Source organism: Bombina bombina, chromosome 3 (genome assembly GCF_027579735.1).
Source record: "Bombina bombina isolate aBomBom1 chromosome 3, aBomBom1.pri, whole genome shotgun sequence".
In the NCBI taxonomy this organism is placed as follows: domain Eukaryota; kingdom Metazoa; phylum Chordata; class Amphibia; order Anura; family Bombinatoridae; genus Bombina; species Bombina bombina.
The window spans coordinates 1,245,750,546-1,245,775,640 of NC_069501.1; the positions used below are offsets into that span (position 1 = coordinate 1,245,750,546).

At 39.6% G+C, this 25,095-nt stretch overlaps 1 protein-coding gene across 6 annotated transcripts in view; it reads left to right on the forward strand.

The window, feature by feature from the left end:
- SLCO2B1 (solute carrier organic anion transporter family member 2B1) overlaps window positions 1–25,095 on the forward strand; it is a 490,516-nt gene that overhangs the window by 275,058 nt on the left and 190,363 nt on the right. For all 6 annotated transcript variants that reach the window (XM_053708763.1, XM_053708761.1, XM_053708765.1 and 3 more), the window contains 2 exons: window positions 8,113–8,275; window positions 16,552–16,773. In XM_053708763.1, the coding sequence (XP_053564738.1) occupies window positions 8,113–8,275; window positions 16,552–16,773 (385 nt within the window). The remainder of the gene's footprint in view (window positions 1–8,112; window positions 8,276–16,551; window positions 16,774–25,095) is intronic.

A 25,095-nucleotide genomic window follows, 5' to 3' on the forward strand; every position in this document is an offset into this window, starting at 1 on the left:
GCAACGCCAAAGCCATATATGTCTGCTATTTCTGAACAAAGGGGATCCCAGAGAAGAATTTACAACCATTTATGCCATAATTGCACAAGTTGTTTGTAAATAATTTCAGTGAGAAACCAAAAGTTTGTGAAAAAATTTGTGAAAAAGTGAACGATTTTTTGTATTTGATCGCATTTGGCGGTGAAATGGTGGTATGAAATATACCAAAATTGTCCTAGATCAATACTTTGGGATGTCTACTAAAAAAAAATATATACATGTCAAGGGATATTCAGGGATTCCTGAAAGATATTAGTGTTCTAATGTAACTAGCGCTAATTTGGAAAAAAGTGGTTTGGAAATAGCAAAGTGCTACTTGTATTTATGGCCCTATAACTTGCAAAAAAAGAAAAGAACATGTAAACATTGGGTATTTCTAAACTCAGGACAAAATTTTGAAACTATTTAGCATGGGTGTTTTTTGGTGGTTGTAGATATGTAACAGATTTTGGGGGTCAAAGTTAGAAAAAGTGTGTTTTTTTCAATTTTTCCTCATATTTTATATTTTTTTTATAGTAAATTATAAGATATGATGAAAATAATGGTATCTTTAGAAAGTCCATTTAGTGGCGAGAAAAACGGTATATAATATGTGTGGGTACAGTAAATAAGTAAGAAGAAAATTACAGCTAAACACAAATACTGCAAAAATGTAAAAATAGCCTTGGTCCCAAACGGACAGAAAATGGAAAAGTGATGTGGTCATTAAGGGGTTAAAAGGGCTTTTTGCAGGATAATCAGATCTTTTTCAAGAAAATACACAAAGCCCCCCTAATAGTAAACCCCCACACCCATCAAACCCCCCAAATAAAATAACCTAACACTATAAAACCTAAAGTACCCATTGCCCTGAAAAGGGCATTTGTTTGGGCATTGCCCTTAAAAGGGCATTTAGCTCTTATTCTGCCCATCCCTAATCTAAATAAAACAAATCCCCTCAAAAAAACCTTAAAGAATCCTAAGTCTAACCCCCAGTTTGGTACTCACGGTTCCTGAAGTCCGATGGAGAAGTCTTCTTCCAAGCGCAACCTCTTCTTCTTCCAGGAACATCATGCGCGGAGCACAGCTGATGACTGACGACCGCGGAGCTGAAGACCGGCGACCACGGAGCCATGGAGCGTGGAGGATCCTCTTTGTATGATCTCCGCCATACACTGATTAGTGAATTCAAGCTACACGATTAAAGATGGCGTCCCTTGAATTCCTATTGGCTGATTTGATTCTTCCAATTCAAATCAGCCAATAGGATGAAAGCTACTCAAATCCTTTTGGCTGTTTAAATTAGCCAATAAGAGCATGAGAGCAAGTGAAATTCTATTGGCTGATTTGAATAGCCAATAAAATTTCACTTGTTCTCATCCAATTGGCTTTCATCCTATTGGCTGATTTGAATTGGAAGAATTAAATCAGCCAATAGGAATTCAAGGGACGCCATCTTTATTGGCGTAGCTTGAATTCACTATTCAGTGTATGGTGGAGATTGTACATAGAGGATCCTCCACGCTCCATGGCTCCGTGGTCGCCAGTCTTCAATTCCAAGGTCGCCAGTCTTCAGCTCTGCGGTCGTCAGTCTTCAGCTGCGCTCCGCACAGGATGTTCCTGGAAGAAGAAGAGGTTGCGCTTGGAAGAAGACTTCTCCGCCAGACTTCAGGAACCGTGAGTACCAACCTGGGGGTTAGACTTAGGATTCTTTAAGGTTTTTTGAGGGGATTTGTTTTATTTAGATTAGGGATGGGCAGAAAAAGAACTAAATGCCCATTTCAGGGCAATGCCCAAACAAATGCCCTTTTCAGGGCAATGGGTAGTTTAGGTTTTTTAATGTTGTTATTTTATTTGGGGTTTTAGTGGGGGGGGTTACTGTTAGGGGGCTTTGTGTATTTTCTTGAAAAAGTGCTGATTATCTTGGGGCAATGCCCTGCAAAAAGCCCTTTTAGGACTACTGGTAGTTTATTCTTAGAGTAGGGGGTGTTTTTATTTTGGGGGGGGGGTGTTTTTTATTTTCAGGGATTAGTTTTAATTTTGTTAAATTTGGTAATTTGATTTTTTATTTTCTGTAATGTTAGTCTTTTTTATTTTTTGTAAACTTATTTATTTTTTATATTTTGTAACTTTAGAATATATTAGTTTAGGTAATTTGGGTTTATTTAATGGGGTGTTAGGTTAGGGGTTGTTAAGTTAGGGGATGTTAGGTTAGGGGGTGTTAGGTTAGTGTACTGTACTTAGTTATTTAAATAGTTATTTGCATTGTGGGTTTTTGCTGTTTAAAGGGTTAATAAGTTAAATAGGTTTATTGCGATTTGGGGGTTTTGGTTTTGCGGTTTAGGGGTTAATACTTTGTGTAGCCGGTGGGTTTTTTTTTTTTTAATACTTGATGCAGGCGGTTAGTTAGTTTTTTTTTTAATACTTTAATGTGAGCAATTAGTTGTTTGTAATGCTCCATTTGCTTTTGCTGATTCCGAAAATGGCAGGGTGGTGAAAGAATCCACCGCCGTTTTCGGAATTCACCTGGATATGCAGCTTCGCTTGAGGATGCGTGCGCAACTGCCCACGGCGAAGGATATTACAAACGCAATTATAGTATAGATTGTGAGCCCTGTAGTATTGTGAGCCCTATTGTACAGTATGTAGCGCCACCACATAGCTAAAAGACTGGAATACTGATTTGCAAGCGCACTGTTCTCAAGGTAAAAAATGCCTTTAGAGAATTGCAATGTATGTCAGAGAAACATCTTGTAACAAAAGGTTTATAACATAGAGAAACATCAAGGTAATCTGACTTTAAAGGGACATAATACTCATTTGCTAAATTACTTGAAAGTGATGCAGTATAACTGTAAAAAGCTGACAAGAAAATATCACTTGAACATCTTTATGTAAAAAAGGAAGATATCAAAATGTCTACAGCTATCCAGCTGCAGGATTAAAAAACAAAAACAAAACAATAGCCAATCAGCATCAGCAGTCCTGAGGTCATGCATTGCTTTGCTTTACAGTGATCTCAATAGATTTTACTGAAATCTCATGAGATTTCATAGTAAACGTCCTTAACAAGGAAAACTGTAAAGTCGCAATTAAGCTTTCCTGATTCAGATAGGGCTTGCAATTTTAAACAACTTAAAAAATAACTTTTATAGTCAAATTTGCTTTGTTTTCTTGGTATTGTTTGTTGAAAGCTAAACCTAGGCAGGTTCATAGGCTGATTTCTAAGCCCTTGAAGGCCGCCTCTTGTCTCAGTGCATTTTACAATTTTTCCCAGTTAGTGCTAGTTCCTGTGTGCGATATAGATAGATAGATAGATAGATAGATAGATAGATAGATCGATCAATATTTGGGTATCACATCCCTTTAAAGAAAAAAATAATAATAACAATAAATAAGTACAAATCAGCTCTTCATAGAACAAAAAAAAAAAAGAAAGAGAAAAAAAAGAAAAATATATTAAAAAATAATAATTGGTGAGCTTCCGGAGAGAATCTCTCTATTCCTTTTGGAATGCTATTTTGTCTTAAATTTGTTAGAAACACATTAGCAAATTCAGTACATTTCAAGAATGTGTCAAGGAAAGGATGTTTATTTATGCTTTTTTCTTTGTAATTTTAAAAACAGATTTAATCATCACTTAGTGAAAGAGACAGCTGCAACATATTATACAATGTTTCTCAAAAGATAGAAACAAAATGACCTGATTTTTATATTTTACTCTACTCAGATTACATAATCGAATGATAATCTTATGCAACAAAATACTCCAGACTTTCCAAAGTTAAAATAAGTTATAATATATTTGCATGGATATCAATAGTGAAATGCAAGTAGATTTTAATATTTTTCAGCCATCACATTCCCTGACAACTAACCACAAATTCAACACAATCCATATCATTTGTATATTTTTACCATTGAATTTAATGCTCAGTCATAATATAATTAAAGAGATTTTTTTTTCAGAAATATCAATAAAACAAATGATTATGTAATATGTCTGTAGATATGAATTTCTGTATGGGGGCATCATATCAGATATCCTTAAATAAAGTTTATTTGATTATCTTGCTAAATACATAAAGTTTTGTATTGTTTTGCAATCCAGTGGCATACCTAAAAGCGTCTTGATTTTTTTTATATAGCTATAACAATTATCTACAAATCACTGTGCAGTATTGTATGAGGGCTTCAAGAAATAGAAGCTCTAGAAAAATTTGGAAATATACAATGTTCAGAGTTAATTAATTTATAAAGGGAAATTGAACAAAATATATAGTAAGTATTTAAAAAAAATAATAATAAATATATATATAAGTAAGCAGCAAATGTGGAATTGAATTTGAAGTTAAATGTCCCTTTAAACCTGTCACAACCCTAATTAATGAATCCTTGGTGTCTAGATACATACCCAAACTTTGGAAGACTGCAAAAGTAGTGCTTATCCATAAAAGTGATGAGAACCATGGTTTCTAACTATTGGCCAATATCATTGCTCCCAGTATTGTCAAAAATCTTAGAAAATGCGTCCATAGGCAACTATGTGAGTATTACCAACAATCTAACTATCTGACCCCTGTTCAATCAGGTTTTCGCCCGAATCACTCCAGTAAAAACTGCATCCTAAGAGTTTGGAACGTAATCCAAACTGGTATTGAACAAGGAGACCTAACTGGAGCTGTTTTTCTTGATTTTGCAAAGGCCTTTGACACAGTAGACCACGACATACTAAAAAACTCAGGTATTGGTGATCATCCGCTAACCTGGTTTCGATCATATGTATCAGATTGATCACAATATGTCTCCATTTCTGACAGCGACTCCCTCCCTCTTACAGTCACGTGTGGTGTTCCCCAAGGTTCCATTTTTGGCCTCCTACTATTCACATTATTTTTAAATGATCTGCCAAATGTCTGCAAATCCTCAACTGTACACATGTACGCAGACAACACACTAATCTATGCAAACAAATCTGATCTGCCGCAGCTTGAGGCAGTGCTCCAAGACCAGTTCACAGAGGTAGAAAAGTGGATCTCAAAAAACAAACTCTTCCTAAACACTGAATAAACTGTCACAATGATCTTTGGAACGGGACCTAAATTACACAAACTACAAAATTCCCATCTACGCATCAAAACAAAATCAAATTGCAGTGACCGCAGTCCACTCCTGCCTAAGCCCTACAGTAAAGGAAAAGATTGTACAGCAAATGCTGATGCCGATCATTGATTATGGGGATGTAGTATATGCACCTGTACCACAAACTCACCTTAAACTTAATACATTGTATAACTCATTCTGCCGCTTTGTGCTACAATGTAACTACAGGACCCACCATTGTGACATGCTAAAAGAACTAAACTGTCTGTCGCTGGAATCCCGACGCACACCCTTCATCTTTCCAGCCTTGTGTTTAAGAGCTTTTCTGGGAAGCTCCCACCCTACCTGAACAGAATGCACCTGTCATGGTTGATTATATATATTTCCTACCTGTTCTATGTTAAATTTTGCATATATTATGTAATAATATTGTTTTTGTATTTTATTGTACCCTTTTGTATCAATGCAATGTTTTGTGGACCCAGGACATACGTGAAAACGAGAGAAATCTCAATGTATCCTTCCTGGTAAAATATTTTATAAATAAAGGGACAGTAAACACCTTGCAATACATTTTTGTTGTGTTGCTGTAGAAAAGCATATAAGCCAAGTCTTAACTTTTTAAAACACATTAACATCCTTTTACTGCAATTATTGTTCAATGTCCAAACTCTTTCCACTATTTGCCATATCTGGTTGAGCCTATCTGTTTATTTTGTCTGCAGACAACATGTCTTGCTACTGTCATAAAGTTAGTATAAAATCTATTGTTTTGCAGTTATTATCTGACAACACTAATTAGGGACAGATATGTAGCATTGTAAAGTCATCAGTTCTAAGAATTAGAAATTGCTAAATTTCCAGAACTAAATTACGTGAAAGGGGGACAAAATAAATAAAATAAAATAAGTGCAAAGTTGTTTAATCCCTTCACTATCAGGAATTGCAAAGAAAAACTTGCCCAAAGTACCAGAGAATGTTTAGCATTTTTGTAATCACTCATTTAAAACAGAAATAGAGCTTTTGATTTTTTTTATTTACCTATGAAAACTATATATTTTTAACCCCTTAGTGACTAGAGCACTTTTTCATTTTCTGACCGTTTAGGACCAAGGCTTTTTTTATATTTCTGCGGTGTTTGTGTTTAGCTGTAATTTTCCTCTTACTCATTTACTGTACCCACACATATTATATATCGTTTTTCTCGCCAATAAAATGGACTTTCTAAAGATATCATTATTTTTATCATATCTTATAATTTAGTGTAAAAAAATGTTAAATATGATGAAAAAATGGAAAAAAAACACACTTTTTCAAACTTTGACCCCCCAAATCCATTACACATCTACAACCACCAAAGAAACACCCATGCTAAATAGTTTCTAAATTTTGTCCTGAGTTTAGAAATACCCATTATTTTTTTTGCAAGTTATAGGGCAATAAATACAAGTAACACTTTGCTATTTCCAAACAATTTTATTTCAAAATTAGCGCTAGTTACATTGTAACACTGATATCTGTCTGGAATCCCTGAATATCCCTTGACATGTGCATATTTTTTTTTTTTTAGTAGACAACCCAAAGTATTGATCTAGGCCCCTTATGGTATATTTAATGCCACCATTTCACCGCCAAATGCTATCAAGTAAAAAACATGTTCACTTTTTCACAAACTTTAGGTTTCTCACTGAAATTATTTACAAACAGCTTGTGCAATTATGGCACAAATGGTTGTAAATGCTTCTCTGGGATCCCCTTTGTTCAGAAATAGCATACATTTATGACTTTGGCATTACTTTTTGGTAATTAGAAGGCTGCTAAACGCCACAGCGCACCACACTTTTATTATGCCCAGCAGTGAAGGGGTTAATTAGGGAGCTTAATTTTAGCTGTAGTGTAGTAGACAACCCAAAGTATTGATCTAGTCCCATTTTGATATATTTTATGCCACCATTTTACCGCCAAATTCGATCAAATAAAAAAAAATTGTTCACTTTTTCACTAACTTTGGGTTTCTTACTGAACAGCTTGTGCAATTATGGGACACCACACTTGTATTATACCCAGCAGTGATGGGGTTAATTAGGTAGCTTGTAGGGAGCTTGCAGGGTTAATTTTAGCTTTAGTGTAGATCAGCCTCTCACCTGACACATCCCACCCCCTGATCCGTCCCAAACACCTCTCTTCCCTCCCCCACCCCACAATTGCCCCCCCCCCCCCATCTTAAGTACTGGCAGAAAGTCTGCCAGTACTAAAATAAAAGGCTTTTTAAATATATTTTTTAATATATATATATATATATATATATATATATATATTCTGCTGTATAGGATATCCCCTTAGCCCCCAACCCTCTTGACCCCCCCCAATTGAGCTCTCTAACCCTCCCCCCACTAACTATTTGCCACCATTTTGGGTACTGGCAGCTGTCTGCCAGTACCCACTTTGCAATCAAATGCAGCTTTTTTTTTAACATAAACCCCTGCCCTCCTCCCAGATTCCTTTTAAAAAGTTACAGTCTGCCAGTAGGCAGTTTAAGGCTTTTTTTTTTTTTATTATTGTAATTTTTTTTTCTTCTGCAGCATATGGCCCCTCCCACTCCCTCCCCCTCTGCCTCTGTGCCACCCACCCACACCTCCCACTGTCACATCAGGTGAACCAATGACAAGAGGCTTATGCGTATAGCCAACAATCACGGGCTAGCTCCCATGTGCATTTCTTCTCCTGAGCCTATCTAGGTGTGCTTTTTTAACAAAGGTTACCATGAAAACAAAGTACATTTGATAATAGGTGTAAGTTAAATTCTGACAGCTTTAAATAAATAAATAAACGTTAAAACATGAACTTTAAATGCTGCTGTGTCATATAAATAAAACAAACAAACAAATTATGTACAGTATTCTTTTAATGAACAATAAATTATATTGCATAAGACACAGTGGTAGAGTTTCACCGCACAGTTTAATATAAACATTCTCCTTGTGTCCACAGATTGGAAACACAGTGCTAATTGTGTTTGTCAGTTACTTTGGCTGCCGGGTGCATCGGCCGCGCTTTATTGGCTTTGGTGCGCTAATTGTCAGCACCGCTGGAATTTTCATGTGTCTGCCTCACTTTATCATGGGGCCCTATGAGTATGACAAATCCTTTGCAAGTAAGTTCTATGTTTAATCTGTTGCACAAAACCTAAAGAACTTTATGGGGTAGATGTTTTATTCAGGAGATGCAAATAAACAAGGCACAAGTCTGGGGAGGTAAGTTTTAAAGGGACAGTCTACACAAGACCTTTTATTGTTTAAAAGATACCCATTCCCAACTTTTGCATAACCAACACAGCTTTATTAATACACTTTTTTACCTCTGTGATTACCTTGTATCTAAGCCTCTGCAAACTGCTCCCTTATTTCAGTTATTTTGACAGACTTGTATTTTAGCCAATCAGTGCTGATTCCTAGGTAACTTCACGGGCATGAGCACAATGTTATATATATGACACACATGAACTAACACCCTCTAGTTGTGAAAAAATGTCAAAATGTATTTAGATAAGAGATGGCCTTCAAGGGATAAGCAATTAGCATGTGAGCCTACCTAGGTTTAGCTTTCAACTAAGAATACCAAAAGAACAAAGCAATTTGATGATAAAAGTCAATTATAAAGTTGTTTAAAATAACATGCCCTATCAGAATCATGAAAGTTTATTTTTGACTAGACTGTCCCTAGTTGCATTGGCTTGAGGATATAATATTACTAAAGGGACAGTATATAGAGGCATGTGTATACACAGGCATGTGAGACACGGCATGAGAACTAGTGAATTAAAGGGGGAAGGTCGTGCAGCGATCGGCAGCAAATATAAATATATATGTATATGCTTATATGCATATATATTAATGTGTTTACAGAGAACACACTGTTCCCCATAGACAGCAATGTAAAGGCACTTTATCCCACACCCGCTCCATTTAGCCCCTAAAAACTGCTTAGTGCAGTTTTTGTTTTTAAATTTAAAATGCTAATATTTTTTATTTATTCAAAACTACAGCACACATTTTTTTGATGGGCAATTAGGGGTTATTTTAAAAATTTCAGGGCGAGCTTGCGGTAGCAATAATCTGCCACTTGTGCTATATTGTGCTTTTCTACTCTTTTATAGAATCTGCCACTTGTAATTGCTGGTTATTTATTGTGCCCGTAAATGGGTGAATTTGCCCGTTTGCGGGCATGTGATAAGTTAGTGCTCAATTTGTAAGCCGGCCTTTATCAAATAAACATATAGAAAGGGAATTGATAGATTTGCTATTGTACACAGAGACTGAGAAGTGCATAAATAAATCTCTGTCACTACTCTTACAGTAGAGCATTACTGAAGGTCAGTAAATAGCTGTGCTTTCTTTTTGCCTATTTAAAGGGACATGAAACCCAAAATGTATGTTTCATGATTCAGATAAAACATACAATTTACTTCTACTATCCAATTTACTTTATTCTCTTGGTATTCTTTGTCGAAGGAGCAACAATGCACTGGTGGGAGTTAAACACATCAGGTGAGCCAATATAAGCACAGCCAATCAGCAGCTGAGCTAGCTACCAGCAGGGCATTGCTTGCTCCAGATCCTACCTAAGTATGCTTATTAACAAAGGATACCAAGTGAATAAAACAAGTTAGATAATAGCAGTAAATTGGAAAGTTATTACATTGCCTGCTTTATCTGAATCATGAAAGAAACAGTTACGGCTAGATTACGAGTTTTGCATTAGGAGCTATGCGGTGCTAACGAGCAGTTTTTTGTCACTGTTAGAATAGTTATTAAATATTTATTAACTATTTAATAAGTACCTAGCTAAAATAAATACAAATTTACCTGTAAAATAAAATCGAACCTAAGTTACAATAAAACCTAACACTACACTATAATTAAATCAATTCCCTAAATTAAATACAATTAAATAAATTAAATTAAATTAGCTAAATCACAAAAACAAAACACTAAATTACAGAAAATAAAAAACAAATTATAGATCTTTAAACTAATTACACCTAATCTAATAGCCCTATCAAAATAAAAAAGCCCCCCCCAAAAAAAAAAAAAAAAACTAGCCTAAACTAAACTACCAATAGCCCTTAAAAAGACCTTTTGCGGGGCATTGCCCCAAAGAAATCAGCTTTTTTACCTGTAAAAAAAAATACAAACACCTCCCCAACAGTAAAACCCACCACCCACACAACCAACCCCCCAAATAAAATACTAACTAATAAAACCTAAGCTCCCCATTGCCCTTAAAAGGGCATTTAGCTCTATTGCGGCCCAAAGTCCCTAATCTAAAAAATAAATCCACCCAATACACGCTTAAAAAATCCTAACACTAACCCTCGAAGATTCACTTACTGGGAGAAGTCTTCATCCAAGCAGCAAGATCATCAACGAAGCCGGCAGAAGTGGTCCTCCACACAGGCAGAAGTCTTCATCCAGATGGCATCTTCTATCTTCATCCTTTTGGTGCGGAGCGGGTCCATCTTCAAGACATCCGACGCGGAGCATCCTCTTCAAACGACGTCTTCTTCATAATGAATATCACTTTAAGTGACGTCATCCACGATGGCATCCCTTAGATTCCGATTGGTTGATAAAATTCTATCAGCCAATCGGAATTAAGGTAGAAAAAAATCCTATTGGCTGATGCAATCAGCCAATAGGATTGAGCTGGCATTCTATTGGCTGTTCCAATCAGCCAATAGAATGCCAGCTCAATCCTATTGGCTGATTGCATCAGCCAATAGGATTTTTTTCTACCTTAATTCCAATTGGCTGATAGAATTCTATCAGCCAATTGGAATCTAAGGAACGCCATCTTGGATGACATCACTTAAAGTAATATTCATTACGAAGAAGACATCGTTTGAAGAGGATGCTCCGTGTCGGATGTCTTGAAGATGGACCCGCTCTGCGCCGGAAGGATGAAGATAGAAGATGCCATCTGGATGAAGACTTCTGCCCGTCTGGAGGACCACTTCTGCCTGGAGGACTACTTCTGCCGGCTTCGTTGAGGACATCTTGCCGCTTGGATAAAGACTTCTCCCGGGAAGTGAATCTTCAGGGATTAGTGTTAGGAATTTTTTAAGGGTGTATTGGGTGGGTTTATTTTTTAGATTAGGGACTTTGGGCAGCAATAGAGCTAAATGCTCTTTTAAGGGCAATGCCCATCCAAATGCCCTTTTCAGGGCAATGGGGAGCTTAGGTTTTTTAGTTAGTATTTTATTTGGGGGGTTGGTTGTGTGGGTGGTGGGTTTTACTGTTGGGGGGGTGTTTGTATTTTTTTTACAGGTAAAAGAGCTGATTTCTTTGGGGCAATGCCCCACAAAAGGCCCTTTTAAGGGCTATTGGTAGTTTAGTTTAGTTTAGGCTAGGGTTTTTTGTTTTTGTTTGAGTGGGCTTTTTTTTTGATAGGGCTATTAGATTAGGTTTAATTAGTTTAAAGATCTGTAATTTGTTTTAAATTTTCTGTAATTTAGTGTTTTTTTTATTTAGCTAATTTAATTTAATTTATTTAATTGTATTTAATTTAGGGAATTGATTTAATTATAGTGTAGTGTTAGGTGTTATTGTAACTTAGGTTAGGTTTTATTTTACAGGTAAATTTGTATTTATTTTAGCTAGGTAGTTATTAAATAGTTAATAACTATTTAATAACTATTCTACCTAGTTAAAATAAATACAAACGTGCCTGTAAAATAAAAAGAAATCCTAAGTTAGCTACAATGTAACTATTAGTTATATTGTAGCTAGCTTAGGGTTTATTTTATTGGTAAGTATTTAGTTTTAAATAGGAATAATTTAGTTAATGATAGTAATTTTATTTAGATTTATTTAAATTATATTTAAGTTAGGGGGTGGTAGGGTAAGACTTAGGTTTAGGGGTTAATACATTTAATATAGAAGTGGCGACGTTGGCGGCGAAAGATTAGGGGTTAATAAATATAATGTAGGTGGTGGCGATGTTAGGGGCGACAGATTAGGGGTTAATATTATTTAACTAGTGTTTGTGAGGCGGGAGTGTGGCAGTTTAGGTGTTAATATGTTTATTATAGTGGCGGCGATGTCCGGAGTGGCAGATCAGGGGTTAAAAATTTTATTATAGTGTTTGCGATGCGGTAGGGCCTCGGTTTAGGGGTTAATAGGTAGTTTATGGGTGTTGGTGTACTTTTTAGCTCTTTAGTTATGAGTTTTATGCTACGGCGTTGTAGTGTAAGACTCATAACTACTGACTTTAGAATGTGTTACGAATCTTGGATGTAGATAGTGTACTGCTCACTTTTTGGCCTCCCAGGACAGACTCGTAATATCGGCGCTATGGAAATTACATAGAAAAAAGGGTTTACGAAGTTTATGTTAGCCGTTTTGCGGTAAGGCCAAAAAAGTGTGCGGGGCCCCTAAACTTGCAAGACTCGTAATAGCAGCGGTAGTGAAAAAGCAGCGTTAGGACCTGTTAACGCTGCTTTTTTACCTTACCGCAAAACTCGTAATCTAGCCGTAAGACTTTAATGCCCCTTTAAGGGCAGCCAACCCTATAAATGTGTTTAGTTATTTGTAACAAAACAACTTTACGGTGTATTTTAATTATTCATTTTGTCCCCTTTTTATTTCACCAGCTGCGTGTATTTAAATCACACCTTACCTCTGTAATAAAAAGACTGAAATTTATGCATTTACCTTAAAGGGACACTGAACCCAATTTTTTTCTTTGATTCAGATAGAGAAGCAATTTTAAGCAACTTTCTAATTTACTCCTATTATCAAATTTTCTTTGTTCTCTTGGTATCTTTATTTAAAAAGCAGGAATGTAAGGTTAGGAGCCGGCCCATTTTTGGTTTAGCACCCTGGATAGCGCTTTCTAATTGGTGGATACATTTAGTACCATTAGCACCAATCAGCAAGCTGTACCCAGGTGCTGAGACAAAGATGGACAGGCTTGTAAGCTTACATCCCTGCTTTTTCAAATAAAGATACCAAGAGAACAAAGAACATTTTATAATAGGTTTAAATAGAAAGTTGCTTAAAATTGCATGTTCTATCTGAATATTCAAAGAAAAAAAATGGGTTCAGTGTCCCTTTAGAGGGATAGAAAAGTCAAAATAATAACTTGCATGATTCAGATAGAGCACTTTTAAATTCATTTCTATTTTCAAATGTGCTTTGTTCTATTTATATCCCTTGTTGAAAAAGAATACGCACATATCCTACACTAGTGGGAGCTGCTGCTAATTGGTGCATGTACACATTTGTCTCTTGTGATTGGCTAACTAGATGTGTTTTAGCTAGCGGCTAGTGTTCCTTCCGCAAAGGATAACAAGAGAATGAAGCAAATTTGATAATAGAAGTAAACTAGAATGTTGAATAAAATTGTATGTTCTATCCAAATCAGAGAAGAACATTTTGGGGTTTCCTGTCCCTTTAATAAAATCTCATCCTTGATATTTTAAATTGGTATTCAACATCATGTTATTTTTGTGAGAACATTAGGATGTATTACTAATTACAGATGAAAAAATGTTATGCTTATGGAGGTTTGTCTTAGTCAACTATTGTAGTTGATGTTATAAAAACGTTATCTGCTGGTGCTTGATTTAAATCAGGGGTTTTCAAAGTCTTAGGCGGTGCCCTCCCCTCTGGTGAAATTTACAGAACAGCCCCCCATAATAGATGATACTTTATTGATTCTATTTAAAGAAAATTGTAACTTTTAGTTTTAATTGTGGAATTTACATCTGATACAGGGGTCACACACAGCTCTCAACCACAAGAGCACCTCACTTGCGTTTCAGATTGCGCTTTGTTATTCCTGTGTTAAAAGCAAGTTATTGATCAAAACAACAAGCGCAAAGCAGTCTCTGAGTGATTTTGAACTCAGTATCTTTCTTCCACCTACATCCCTTAGCTTATTACACCATGACATGGCCAAGGCTAGACTGGGAATACAAAGCAGCCCTGGAAAATATGAAGACCAGCCCTATTTTCCGTTAAATCATTAGAATGTGCACTTTCCATTTTTCTCAAAGGGGATTACTGGTATACTCCTCCCTCCAATATTTTTTTCAGAATTATATTATATTAATTTGTGTTAAACAAGTGCTAGATTGTAGTTATATAAGCATTACCCCATTAAATTGTAGCTTTCCAGCCTCAGCTGCTGCAGACCACTGGGAAATCTCCTGGTATCCTGGTAGGCCAATCGTGTCCCTATTTTCAGAATTTCACTTAGCCCCACCCACAGAACACCCTGACACACCCACTGGTCAGCCAGACACATCTACAACCCAGCCCACTGAACACCCATGATCCCATTCCTCCCAACACATCCCCATCCTCCAAATTCCTGAATCCCGGATACCCAGCTTTGTTATTGGTTACTGTGTTTTATTTAAACACTCTTGTTTGGAGCCCTCTTAAAAAAGGCCCACAACCAGGGGCCGAAACGCGTTGGATAATATGAGTGCTCCATTTTTGGATCCATTTACTGTCATATGCGCATATTCCTTTTTATATTTGTCAATGATGCTGTTTTTATTATATGATTCTCTTATATTAAATATTGTACTGTTTAATCATATTTTATTTGTTATACTTTAGCCTTTAGGTGCTCTCCATATATATATCATTGATACCCAGCCACACATTTTGGGAGGTATGGATTAGTCATAATAAAGTGTTTGCTGTTTTTAGTTCAGTTTGCACCATAACAATATACAACAAGGTATTGGAGTGTTGACCACTTCTTTCTTCATACATTCCAAAAACGTATAAAAGACCCGGCTGTAAAGTAGTTTATATGAGATTTAAAGGGGCAGTAAACAACTTGTAATTGTAAGATACTTCTGTTCTCTTGTTATAGAACTTTTTTGGCTGTGAAACATCAATCTGCTAGTGTAATCTAATTGCAGTTGCCTGCCAGCGTGTGTGCCAGGCCAACTTGCCCAGTGCCACCACTCATATCTGGTGTAAAAGTAGTGTAAATTTATAAAAAAAAAAACTTTTTTGACTGTGAAACATCCGTCTGCTAGTGTAATCTAATTGCAGTTGCCTGCCTGCCAGCATGTGTGCCAGGCCCACTTGCCCAGTGACACCACTCATATCTGGTGTAACAGTAGTGTAAATTTAAAAAAAAAAAATTTTGGACTGTGAAACATCAGTCTGCTAGTGTAATCTAATTACAGTTGCCTGCTTGCCTGCCAGCGTGTGTGCCAGGCTCACAGCGTATACTGTGTCCACTTGCCCAGTGCCACCACTCATATCTGGTGTAACAGTAGTGTACATTTAAAAAAATAAAAACTTTTTGGACTGTGAAACATCAGTCTGCTTTTTTGTGTCAGGCTCACAGCGTATACTGTGCCCACTTGCCCAGTGCCACCACTCATATCTTGTTTAATAGTAGTGTAAGTGTACATTTAAAACAAAAATGACAGGCAGAGGCAGGCCACCCCGCAGGTGCCATCGTGGTCGTGGTGCTGTGATTCCCTTTGGCCCTAGAATAATGCCCAGTGTTCAGAGGCCATGTACCATGAACTCGAAAAGTTCTGAGGACATAGTTGACTTTTTAACACAGGACATCCAATCTTCTATAGCTTCCTCTCCGAACCTTGACGCACCATCCACCTCCAGCTTATCTTCGGGCAGCACCTCTCAAGTTACCACTCGCCCGCCTGCCGCCACCACCAACACTAGCACCACAGCCGCTTCACTTGGTCTGTCAGAGGAGTTATTTACACATCAGTTGGAAGAAATGAGTGATGCGCAACCATTATTGTCAGAGGATGTAGATAACTGGGATATGTCTCAGTCAGACAGCATTACACACATGGACGTATGGTGTGATGATGATGATGTTGTACCCGCTGCGGGAGTTTGGTCTGTCACTGTGAAGCGGGCGTAACCCTTACACTACCTGATCGATACAACATCATACCTTATGTTTTAAAGCACGTTATTCCAAACAATTTAGGAATGTTAGGTGATTTATGCCCTTTATGGCTTAAAACCATACTCAACTATGTAATTTTCCATGGGAGTTTTGCCATGGATCCCCCTCCGGCACGCTACAGTCCAGGTGTTAGTCCCCTTGAAACAACTTTCCCATCACTATTTTGCCCAGAAAGAGTCCCTGTGGGTTTTAAAATTTGCCTGCCCATTGAAGTCAATGGGGGTTCACCCGGTTCGCCGGTTCGCAAACTTTTGCGGGAGTTCACGTGCTCAGTTCGCAAACCCAAATTTTTAGTTTCGCAACATCACTACTTATATGCAGGTGTGTCTTAAATGTAAAAACATGTAAAGGTTATTTTGACACATGATTCATTACTAACATACTAAATAGAAAATATATCATAATATTGGGATCATTTTGTGTAGTATTTAATTTTCTTCTTTACTATTTCAGGTTTTTCCAACAATATTACAGATATCTGTCAGCCCAAAAGACCAACCATAAGTCTCAGCGATGAACAGTGTATGACAAACATCAACAAACAAGATAGCAACGTCCTTTCCCTACTGTTCATGGGGCAGATTCTGCTTGGAATAGGTGGCGTGCCCATTCAGCCGTTTGGAATCTCTTATATTGATGATTTTGCCAGCAAACGTAACTCTCCACTCTATATAGGTGAGTCTAATATGGTGATCACATTGTTGTTCCTCTGCCTATAATGAAAACAAATGTCAGCAATGAAGTCTTCCTCATGTAAAACTGCATGCATTACATGACATTAATTTGTAATTCTTACACATAGGGGCCGAATTACCATTATGCGAATGGACATGATCCAATATTGTGGATCATGTCCGCTGCACATGGATAAATGCTGACAGCATACGCTTGTGACATTTATCATTGCACCAGCAGTTCTGGCAGGGGGTGTCAATCAACCCGATCATATTCAATCGGGTTGATTTCTGGCAATGTCTGTCAGCGGCCTCAGAGACGGCGGACAGGTTATGGAGCAGCGGTCCTTAGACCGCTGCTTCATAACTTATGTTTCCGGTGAGCCTGAAGGCTCGCCAGGAACACAGGGCATCGAGCTCCGTACGGATCTTGATAAATATGCCCCATAGTATGAGAGTACATTATTAAGGGCCTATCTTACACTTATTTTAAACTTGGTTTAGATACAGCATACAATGGAAAAGAAAAATTTACTTTTTTAAAATCTAATTTACATTATCCTCTTTGTACCCTGTGTTGAAACTAAGCACCTTTTCATGAGAGCATACTGAGGTAGTCTCAGGCGCGTGCACGTATCTTGAACACTATATGTAAAAGATTGTTACAACCAATGAGTAATTATTGTTATGTTATCGTCTGCTGATGAGCAGTTTTTGATGTTGACGTGATCACAATCAGTCATGTTCATTGTTTACAAGCACGGTTTAGATATTTGGGTTAGTTTTATGGTTAGGAATAGGATTAAAGATTGGGTTTAGTGTAAAGGATAGAAAAGAATTAGTGATTGGGATTAGTATTAGAGTTATGACTATAATTAGCATCTGGGGTTTGCGTTAGGGTTGGGACTAGGATTAGTGATAGGGGTTTGTGTTAGAGTTAGGACTAGGATAAAGGATAGGTGTTTGGATTAGGGAAACGTGGTTTGTGTTAGGGCTAGGATTAGGGATAGGGGTTTGTGTTAGGACTAGGATTAGGGATAGGGGTTTGTGTTAGAGTTAGGACTAGGATAAAGGATAGGTGTTTGGATTAGGGAAACGTGGTTTGTGTTAGGGCTAGGATTAGGGATAGGGGTTTGTGTTAGGACTAGGATTAGGGATAGGGGTTTGTGTTAGGGTTAGGTCTAGGATTAGAGATAGGGGTTTGTGTTAGGGTTAGGACTATGATTAGGGATAGGGGTTTGTGTTAGGGTTAGGACTAGGATTAGGGGTTTGTGTTAGGACTAGGATTAGGGATAGGGGTTTGTGTTAGGGTTAGAACTAGGATTAGGGGTTTGTGTTAGGACTAGGATTAGGGATAGGGGTTTGTGTTAGGGTTAGGACTAGGATTAGGGATAGGGGTTTGTGTTAGGGTTAGGACTAGGTTTGTGTTAGGACTAGGATTAGGGATAGGGATTTGTGTTAGGGTTAGGACTAGGATTAGGGATAGGGGTTTGTGTTAGGACTAGGATTAGGGATAGGGGTTTGTGTTAGGGTTAGGACTAGGATTAGAGATAGGGGTTTGTGTTAGGGTTAGGGCTAGGATTAGGGATAGGGGTTTGTGTTAGGGTTAGGACTAGGATTAGGGATAGGGGTTTGTGTTAAGACTAGGATTAGGGATGGGGGTTTGTGTTAGAGTTAGGACTATGATTAGGGATATGGGTTTGTGTTAGGACTAGGACTAGGATTAGGGATAGGGGTTTGTGTTAGGGTTAGGACTAGGATTAGGGATAGGGGTTTGTGTTAGGGTTAGGACTAGGATTAGGGATAGGGGGTTGTGTTAGGGTTAGGACTAGGTTTAGGGATAGGGTTTGTGTAAGGGTTAGGAGTAGTATTAGGTTTTAGTTTTTTATGGTTTGGAATAGGATTAAAGATTGGGTTTAGTGTAAAGGATAGAAAATAATTAGTGATTAGGATTAGTTTTAGAGTTATGATTATAATTAGCATCTAGGGTTTGTGTTAGGGTTGGGACTAGGATTAGTGATAGGGGTTTGGATTAGGGATAGGGGTTTGTGTTAGGGTTGGGACTAGGATTAGGGATAGGGGTTTGTGTTAGGGTTAGGACAAGGATAAGGGATAGGGGTTTGGATTAGGGATAGGGGTTTGTGTTAGGGTTAGGACTAGGATTACGGATATGAGTTTGTGTTAGGACTAGGGTTAGGGATAGGGGTTTGTGTTAGGACTAGGGATAGTGTTAGGGTTAGGACTAGGATTAGAGATTGGGGTTTGTGTTAGGGTTAGGACTAGGATTAGAGATAGGGGTTTGTGTTAGGGTTAGGACTAGGATTCAGGATATGGGTTTGTGTTAGGGTTAGGACTAGGATTAGGGATAGGGGGTTGTGTTAGGGTTAGGACTAGTTTTAGGGATAGGGGTTTGTGTAAGGGTTAGGAGTAGTATTAGGGATTATGCCCCCCCCCCAAATTTTCCTCCCCATCTAGAGTACAAACTTCAGAAAAAATAAGATAATTTAATTTCCTTTTTTTAAAATGCCCTTAAATGTAGCCTAGTTTATTATTAATGTGGTTCTGCAATTCTGGACTCTAATTTCCAGCATGCATTGTACAGTGGTGGGGAGTGAGCTTCCTGGAAGGCAGAAAGTTTTGCATGAGGTCATTCCCCATCCTCAATGCGGTGTGTGTTTGTTTAATGCAACTAATCAAATAAGCAAAACACTAAGGGCCAGATTACAAGTGGAGAGTTAAAAGTTATGCGAAAGCGAAAAGGGGTGCATTGTAGCTGTTTGCGCGTGTTGGGTTTATCACTAGTAAAGTAAAGCGAATGCGTGAGCGGAAACGTGATTTGTGCTAGAATGATTACGGTGTCCTCAGAGCTTTGCTATTTTTTTTGTGAAACATGAAAGTGTCACAAACACATCAAAAATACATTATAAATTACACTTACAATGATAATAAATAATTAAATAAAATAAAAAAAAATGCACAAATATATATGGGCCTTAAAGGTGTGATGTCTCAGGTGTTAAAATAAAATGGACTGCGAAGGGCTTTAACTGATAAATACATGCACATACATGTCTAATTATGTATGTATATCTATCTATCTATATATATATATATATATATATATATATATATATATATATATATATATATATATAACAGCAGCTAGGGTGCACTCTTACATAAATCAGTCCAACTACCAGGGTTGCTGCTGCCTTACTCTGAGACTGCAGCTTCTTCTAGCCTGCTCTCCTTCCTGCTTGTCTCTCCCATGCCACAGCCACTGCCCTCCTCCCCGCCTACCAGCACAGCACAGATAACTCCCTTTGTTAACTTTCTTTCTACAGCCACTGCCCTGCCCCCCGCCTCCCAGCCCTCCCACCTCCCAGCACCTACACCTATTTAATGGAGGTTGCTGCGCGTCCGCGCATTGGGTGGGTGCGGCGCTGGCACACCAAAGGCGCGCCAAAGGCAAGCCCGTTTGCACCCGTCCGTGCCTGGATCGCATCCAGCGCCACTAACCCTGGCTCCCACAACCACCGCCACTACGACGCCAGCACCCTCTTCCATCTCAACACCGGTAGATAATCTGCCTGCCACCACGCATCCCCGATGAACACCATAGAACCCTTTACCTGCCGCAACTGCACCTTCTCCTCCCTCCGAACCACTGACCTGCCAATCACCTCACGTGCCTTCTCCTCCGAACCACTAACCTGCCAGTCACCTCACGCAAAAACAACCGCAACCACCTCAACTGCATCCTCCTCAACACCCGCTCCATCTGCAAGCACGCTGTCGAAATCTGGAACCTTCTCAACTCCACCTCCCCAGATGTTGCCTTCCTTACTGAAACCTGGCTGAACCCCACATCAATGCCTGACTTTGCCATTGCCCCCCCCCCCCCCCGACGGATACAAGATCTCCCACAAGGACCGCAGCAACCGACCGGGAGGAGGCATCGCCATCGTCCACAAACACTCCCTCCACGTCACAAGCAGCTCCGACTACCACTCACCAGGCTTGGAACACCTACACTTCAAGATCAGGTCAGTTCCAACACTACCCTCCATGGCACCCTCATCTACAGACCTCCCGGACCTCGCCCTGCCTTCTGTGACTCCATCACCGACCTCATAGCACCCCACGCCCTCCCCTCAACAGACTACGTCCTCCTCGGTGACCTCAACTTCCACCTAGACAGCCCCAATGACCACAACACTGCCAACCTCTTAGAAAACCTTGGAACCATCGGACTAAAGCAACTCATCAACTCCCCAACCCACTTAGCCAGACACACACTCGACCCTATCTTCTCTGCAGGCAACCACATCTCAGTCAACCACATCACCGAACTCCATTGGACCGATCACCATTGCATACATTTTTCATTCAAAAAATTAACCACACACCTCCGGCAGCACCACCCACCCTGCAGAAACTGGAACAACATCACCGAAGACCAACTGCACTCCACCCTGAACAAGTGCCCCCCAGCTACCTCCACAGATGCTAACTACCTCCACCACTGGCTCACAGACTGTGCCAACACCCTCGCCCCTCTCAAGAAAGCGTCCAACCGCCAACCCACCAACAAGGCTAGTTGGTTCACCCCTGCCCTCCAGGACTCCAAACACCACTGCAGGCAATTGGAAAGGACCTGGAGATCCAGCAAGACCCCCTCAAATAAAACAGCCTACAAAAAAGCCATCACTACCCACCACCACCTCATCAAAACCACCAAGAAGACAGCCATCCAAGATAGAATCAATGCCAACATCCACAACAGCAAGGAGCTATTCTCAGTCATCAAGGAATTCTCCAATCCCAACAGCGACACCAACAACATCCCGCCCTCCCAGGACCTCTGCGATAACCTCGCAATGTACTTCCACCACAAGATCGTCGACATCTATGACAGCTTTGCACCCCAGAACTCACCCACTACTGCCTACCCACTAACTCCCACCGATACCTCACCCAAATACACCACCGCCTACCCCCCACTGATCATCTGGAGCCCCCTCACCACAGAGGACACCATCAGAATCATGAGATCGATCCACTCCGGAGCACCCTCGGACCCATGCCTGCATCACATTTTCAACAAAGCAGGTGACACCATCGTCCCCAAGCTCTTCAGCACCATCAACTGCTCCATAGAAACCGGCACCTTCCCGGATGATTGGAAGCACGCAGAATTAAAACCCCTACTGAAAAAAACCACGGCTGACCCCAATGATCCGAAGAACTACCACCCAATCTCTTTGCTCCCCTTTGCGGCCAAATTCATCAAAGTCCATCAACGCACAACTCGTTGACTACATCAAAGCCAACCACACCCTGGACCCCTCCCAATCTGGTTTCAGGAGCAACCACAGTACCGAGATCACCCTCCTCGCCACCACAGACGACATCATCGCCCTACTTGACCGAGGAGAGACTACCGCCCTCATTATCCTAGACCTCTCAGCAGCATTCGACACTGTCTCCCACCTCACCCTCCGCAACCGACCGACTACACAATGCAGGCATATGCGTCAAAGCCCTGGAATGGATCACCTCCTTCCTCACTGGCAGAACCCAGAAAGTTAGACTCCCTCTCTTCACCTCCAAGCCCACAGAAATCAGCTGCGGTGTACCCCAAGGCTCTTCGCTGAGCCCCACCCTATTCAACATCTACATGGCCCCTCTCGCCGCCATCGCCCGACGAGACAACCTCAACATCGTCTCCTACGCCGACGACACCTAGCTGATCATCTCACTCACCAGTGACCCCACCACCGCCAAGAGAAATGTCCATGAAGGGCTGACAGCAGTCGCCACCTGGATGAGCTACAACTGCCTAAAGCTGAATGCATTTTTTTTGAAGTCCTCCTCCTCGGTGCCACCACATCCACTTGGAATAACTCCTGGTGGCCCACAGCGCTCGGACACCCTCCAACCCCCACCGACCATGCACAAAATGTAGGCGTCATCCTGGACTCATCGCTCTCCATGGACCGGCAAATCAACGCCGTCTTTTCTGCATGCTTCCACACACTTCACCTGCTGCAAAAGATCTTCAAATGGATCCCAACCGAGACCAGGAAGACTGTAACTATGTGGACTATGGTAAAGCACTTTTCGCCAGCACCACCATCAAGCTCCAAAAGAGACTACAGCGCATCCAGAACTCCTCGGCCAGACTAATCCTTGACATCCCTCGTCAATGCCACATTACCAAATACCTGTGGGACCTGCACTGGCTCCCCATCAACAAAAGAATAACCTTCAAGCTTCTCACTCACGCATTCAAGGCCCTCCACAACATCGGTCCCGAATACTTGAACCACCGCGTTACCTTCTACACCCCTGCCAGACAACTTCGATCGGCCGACCAAGCCCTTACTGTCATCCCCCTCATCAGGAAAACCACAGCGGGAGGCAGATCGGTGATACCCGGCGTGGTGAAGATAAGGTAGGGAGATCTTCAGGGGCTTAGTGTTAGGTTTTTTAAGGGGGGTTTGGGTTAGATTAGGGGTATGTGGGTGGTGGGTTGTAATGTTGGAGGGGGGTATTGTATGTTTATTTAAATGCAAAAGAGCTGTTTTCTTTGGGGCATGCCCCGCAAAAGGGGGCTTAGAGTAGGTGTAATTAGTTTAAAATTCTTGTAATCTTTTTTTATTTTTTGTAATTTAGTGTTTGTTTTTTTTTGTAATTTAGTTTAGTTGATTTAATTGTAGATAATTGTAGGTAGTTTATTTAATAAATGTATTGATAGTGTAGTGTTAGGTTTTATTGTAACTTAGGTTAGGATTTATTTTACAGGTAATTTTGTACTTATTTTAACTAGGTAGCTATTAAATAGTTATTAACTATTTAATAGCTAATGTAACTGGTTAAAATAAATACAAAGTTGCCTGTAAAATAAATATAAATGCTAAAATAGCTACAATATAATTATTATTTATATTGTAGCTATATTAGGGTTATTTTACAGGTAAGTATTTAGCTTTAAATAGGATTAATTTATTTAATAAGATTTATTTTATTTCGTTAGATTTAAATTATATTTAACTTAGGGAGGTGTTAGTTTTAGGGTTAGACTTAGCTTTAGGGGTTAATACATTTATTATAGTAGCGGTGAGGTCCGGTCGGCAGATTAGGGGTTAATACTTGATGTTAGGTGTCAGCGATGTTAGGGAGGGCAGGTTAGGGGTTAATACTATTTATTATAGGGTTTTTGAGGCGGAGTGAGGCGGTTTAGGGGTTAATACATTTATTATAGTGGCGGCGAGGTCCGGTCGGGAGATTAGGGGTTAATAAGTGTAGGTAGGTAACGGCGACGTTGGGGGGGGGGCAGATTAGGGGTTAATACATATAATATAGGGGTCAGCGATGTTAGGGGCAGCAGATTAAGGGTACATAGGGATAATGTAGGTTGCGGCGGTGTACGGAGCGGCAGATTAGGGGTTAAAAATAATATGCAGGGGTCAGCGATAGCTGGGGCGGCAGATAAGGGGTTAATAAGTGTAAGGTTAGGGTGTTTAGACTCAGGGTTCATGTTAGGGTGTTAGGTGCAGACTTAGGAAGTGTTTCCCCATAGGAAACAATGGGGCTGCGTTAGGAGCTGAACACTGCTTTTTTGCAGGTGTTAGGTTTTTTTTCAGCTCAAACTGCCCCCTTGTTTCCTATGGGGGAATCGTGCACGAGCACATTTTTGAAGCTGGCCGCATCCGTAAGCAACGCTGGTATTGAGGGTTGAAGTGGCGGTAAATATGCCTGTACGCTCCCTTTTTGGAGCCTAACGCAGCTCTTCAGAGAACTCTCTATACCAGCGTTGTTTAAAAGGTGCGGGGGGAAAAAGACACGCGTAGCTAACGCACCCCTTCTAACGCAAAACTCTAAATCTAGGTGATGGTTTGTCTCTGTTTTTTGGTGAACTTATATTTTCTACACAGAACATCCGGGTGGTTAACCTCAGGAGGGCGAATTTACTTAAAGTTGATTTTTATATATATTTATATTTATATATATATATATATATATATATATATATAGCCAGCACTCCAGCCAATTAGGTGTAATCAAAACCCAGGTACATTCCTCAAGTGCAAAATATATAAATCTTCTTATAGAAGGGCACTCACAGGATTTAAAAATGAATCAATATTTATTTCCAATTCACTATAAAAATAGATCAAGTGTCAACGTTTCTTTCTCAAGACAATATGTTCTCATAACATGTAAACTTTGTCTCCATCAATATGTTGGTATTACATCATGCCCCCCCCCCCCCCCACCATGCCTTAAGAACTCTGTTGTGCATCGGAACCGAGCCGCA